Below are 4,090 nucleotides of genomic sequence, written 5' to 3'. Positions count from 1 at the left end.
TTGTCTGGCTTGGGAAGGAAAAAATGTGTTGTTTTCATTATTGCTGAACTTCATCATGGCTTCAGGAATTTTTTTTGGTTGTTTCCAAAGAAAGTGAACTTCAGGCAGAGATTAAAGCAGAGGAAATTTCAGCCCAAGGGCAAATGTTTCAGAAAGTTTAAAGTATGTGAAAGGGGGAGTGAAGTAGGAAATAGTTTTCAATCCTAACTATAGCCACACTTCCTATAATATATCACTAAATATAGACCAGTGGGTGTGCCCAACTTTCCAGAGGTGTTATCCTGCCTGCCATGAACTGGCTTCTGAAATGACCTTTGCAGGGATAAAACTGAGTGTAGAACACTGCCCATGTTGGAAAATGTTAAACTTCATTATTTCCTAGGTGAGCCTAGCCAAGCCCAACTTTGCTTCATAACCAAAATTCCTTTCACAAAATTCAACCTTTTGTCTTTCATGTAGATCCAGCTTTGTACATCATTTGTCTCCAAGCAAATTGCACAGTAGTCCTGAATATTTTCCTTATGTGTTAAAGGTTGTCACTTGGGTTATAAAGCTCTGTGAAATTATTGGGGTCAAGCAGCTAAAAACATTACTTTTGCATCGACTTCCAAATGCCAGCCATAATGGTTTGGGCAAGCTGAACATCCAAACTGCCTTGGACTTTCTGCTTGTGGTTGTGGGAATATATTGGATCCTTTCAAAATTATTGGCTAGTCTGTCTTGGGCATTTCATGTTTGGGTATAGAGTCTTTGTATTTATTTTGTGTTTTGTTTGTGGTAATACTGTCATGTCTTGGCTGTATATCCCAGAGCTGATGTTCTACTCTTTGACTTCAATGCCATATGCTGCTAGATCTCCAGACTGAAGTGTGGTGTTAATGTAGAGGAAGCTGTAATGAACATCTTGTACATATTTCCTTTTGCATATTCAGTATTTGTAAAATGTCTCTCTGAATACATCCTTGCTGGTTTTGAAATGGTTTCTTTACAGTTCAGTATAAATGCTATTTATATCCAAAGTTGTTTGAGGTTATCCTTTACTCCTAATGTTACTCTAATTCTACTTTAAGAGAGGAGAAATGTATCTGGCTGAAATTAATTAGGAAATTGGTAGAGCCACAAAAATGGTGGTTATATATGGCACTTCCTAAGTACTTTGACTGAAGAGGTACAAAATAAATCTGACTAAGCACTAACTATAATGAAATAGATGACTACATTTTCACTTTTAAAACAGGATGGTTGCTGAAGGTGAACCAAATAAATCAAAACTATTTAAATTCCTTTGCTTTTTTAAAGGTATTGTTAATAGAAAAAAAAATTAAACTGAAAATATCTCCTTACATTATAGGGTTTTTAGTAGCATTAAAAGGTATAGTTTCCTATATTGATTTGGAAAGAGCTGTTAAAAATGCATGAAAGGTATTTTAGGGAGACAGTGTCACAGGATTTTTTAAAATTATTTTCTCAAGTGCCACTTAACTCTTGTGCTTCTTTACCATTGGAAACACATCATCCTAGTTTACAATATATGGGATATCTAATTATTTCCTACTGACCAGAGAGTCTTTAATTTGGTTTGGAGTGTTGGGGATTATACCAGCGTCTGTTTATATAACTTTAGACTCGGACTATAGATTAAATTTGGAAAACTGTAATTATTCAATAATTTATATAGTATTCAGGGAGTTTAGAAATGTTTCTTGAACATGGTGAATAGAGAATACGTGCTTATAAAGGATAAATAGGTTCAGCATAACGGTGTGTTTTTGGCCTCATCTATTTTGCAGGCAATTAACAAAGGAGGATGTTACATTTTTGCCTATCTCTTGCTTTCCTGAAATAGAGTCACTAACCACTTGTTAACCACACGGATTTTTTAATAGACAAAGTGGTTGCTTACAGCCTCCCCACCACAAATGTTCAGATTAAGCACACTATTAGATTGCAGCCAGAATAGCCTACAAAACAGGAAGAAAGCCTTGCCTTTCTCTCTGCCTCCTTCCCTTGTTTAAGCTGATGTGATAATTCACTGCAGATTTTCTCTTTCCCTGACAGAGTGCCTACCGCAGGAATGGGATGACTTTTCTCGCCTGCTGATGTGGATGTGGCTGCAGCAACAGGAAAGACAGTATTATATTAAGGTGATTTTCTTTTCCCCTCTATGGAAGAAAAAAATACAAGCTCCAGTGTCTCCAAGTACCAGTGAGTGGGCTGGTTTGTTGTGACTATCTGCTGGCTGTCTCTGTCTCTTTTTCCAGCCCCCTCAATCGTTATTCTTGTTTACTAGCTGGAACATTTAGCTAATTAATGGCAGGATGTTTTGGATAGGGTGTAGGTGGACAAGAATGCAGCTCAGACAATGCTGGAGTTTGCAGGGGACTTTCTGACTGCCATGTCATTTTAATTTAAGTGTCTGGAAGTCTGTATGTTCTCCAAAAGATGTTTCTTTGTAAAACAGGATAGGGCAGGAAGAGGCCAGAGATAGACTGGGTTGTGTAAGTTTATTAGGCCATATAAAGTTTATGTAGTTTTTTCTGCAATTTTAACAAAAAGAAAAGCTTTTTGTCTCTATTTTCTACTAATTCCCACTTATTTCTCTCAAAATAAGCGTTCACAGAGTATAACCCAGTTTAATCCAGTGAGGCGTACCAAGTTTGGATGCAAAGATACTCAGGAAAAGTTCAGGTAAACTAAACTTCACCAGTTAAAGGCTTGGTTTTTAGCAGGCCCAAAGATAGGCTAAGTGCTCACACCCAAATTTTCAATATTGGCATCTCCTAAGGTTGAGCCATCATTGTCCAAAATCAAAGAAAGCCTTTGCAGTGACTTGGCACTGGATTGGGCCCCTATTTGGAAAAATACATTCTAAAGTGTTTCAATAACTGTGTCTATCTCAGTGGTTGTAGGCAAGGGCTTAATGCTATGTACTTGCTCAGCGTTTGCTGCAGGAAGCAAATGTTGTCCCTATTGTTGACAAAGGCAGCATTTCTGTAGGATTTGGTTAAAGAAGAAACCAGCTATTTTTGCCTTTTTCTTTTTTAATATATTTTAGCTAATGTTGTTTGTTTTCAATTTTTTTTTTTTTTCTAATCTCAGTCCCTGCCTCTATGCTTTTTCCTGTCTCTTTGCTCCTCCATCCTTTGCTGGCCTCACAAACACATTCATTTCTTCCCATAAAAACTGTACAAATATAGACCTAACCACGATGATGCTTGAGCAGAGAAAAGGGCTCCTGCTTCAGCCTGTCACCAGGATCTGCTGGCACATCCTGCTCCCTGTGGTACCCACAGGTCAGGGGCCTTCTTCAGCTGCCCAGGGCTCAGGCTTGGAATCCAGCTTAAGCCTCAAGTTAATACAGAGCACTCAAGGGATCAAGAGGAGAGCAGCAAAGTATTTTATATAGTGCAGATATCCTCCTCCTTTCTGCTTAGTATGTGAGGTCTTAATTTTCATTCCTGCTGTGTGCTCTTGTGGTCGTTTATAGATAGTTTTGTTGTCCTGCTCTCCTGGACCTGCTTGCAAAGACTTTAAATATATGTATATTTTTAAATAAATGATAAAATGTCTCTTTGCAACCAAAATATTGTAAAAGTGGTCGTTGTACATCCAATATTGCTGCCGTTCATAAATTGCTTTTCTCTTTTATCTGCTTACGCTTCTGTTTTCTGGAAATTTTTTGTATGTAAAGGACTAAAAGTAGTGTGTAAAATGTATTAAATGAGGAAGGGGGGAAGTTTTCTGATGTTCCATTTTGCTTTTTGAAATATGTGATTAAACTTTTCTTTTTATCATCACTCTTTATTTTTGTTGGCATCCTTAATCATGGAAAATTATATGCGTGCTGTAAACATCCAGACTTTTTTAAAAGGACACCAGCATTTATTGTATTTAGTTTCGATCTTCAGAAGTTTAGTTTCGATACAGACAGAAGAAACCATTTCAGGCACTGTGTATTGGAATCAAAATTCCTTCTGTTGCTGTCTCTCTCCCAGATTTTACATTTTAAAATATGCATAAGCAGGAAAAATACTGGCACTTATTTTTTACTGGTCTCCTTAAAGTCCCAGAGAATGAAGACTCAACATAC

The 4,090-nt window shown here is 37.2% G+C and overlaps 1 protein-coding gene across 5 annotated transcripts in view; it reads left to right on the top strand.

The window, feature by feature from the left end:
- Positions 1-3,797, top strand: part of SUPT3H (SPT3 homolog, SAGA and STAGA complex component) — a 260,596-nt gene extending 256,799 nt beyond the window's left edge. For all 5 annotated transcript variants that reach the window (XM_085576234.1, XM_085576235.1, XM_085576233.1 and 2 more), the window contains one exon: positions 2,059-3,797. In XM_085576234.1, the coding sequence (XP_085432360.1) occupies positions 2,059-2,100 (42 nt within the window). In that variant the 3' untranslated portion in view covers positions 2,101-3,797. The remainder of the gene's footprint in view (positions 1-2,058) is intronic.
- Positions 3,798-4,090: the final 293 nt, after the last annotated feature.

Source organism: Lonchura striata, chromosome 3 (genome assembly GCF_050655825.1).
Source record: "Lonchura striata isolate lonStrDom1 chromosome 3, ASM5065582v1, whole genome shotgun sequence".
Classification (NCBI taxonomy): domain Eukaryota; kingdom Metazoa; phylum Chordata; class Aves; order Passeriformes; family Estrildidae; genus Lonchura; species Lonchura striata.
Note: the sequence above shows the minus strand (reverse complement) of the source record. Positions and strands in the feature narration are given on the sequence as shown.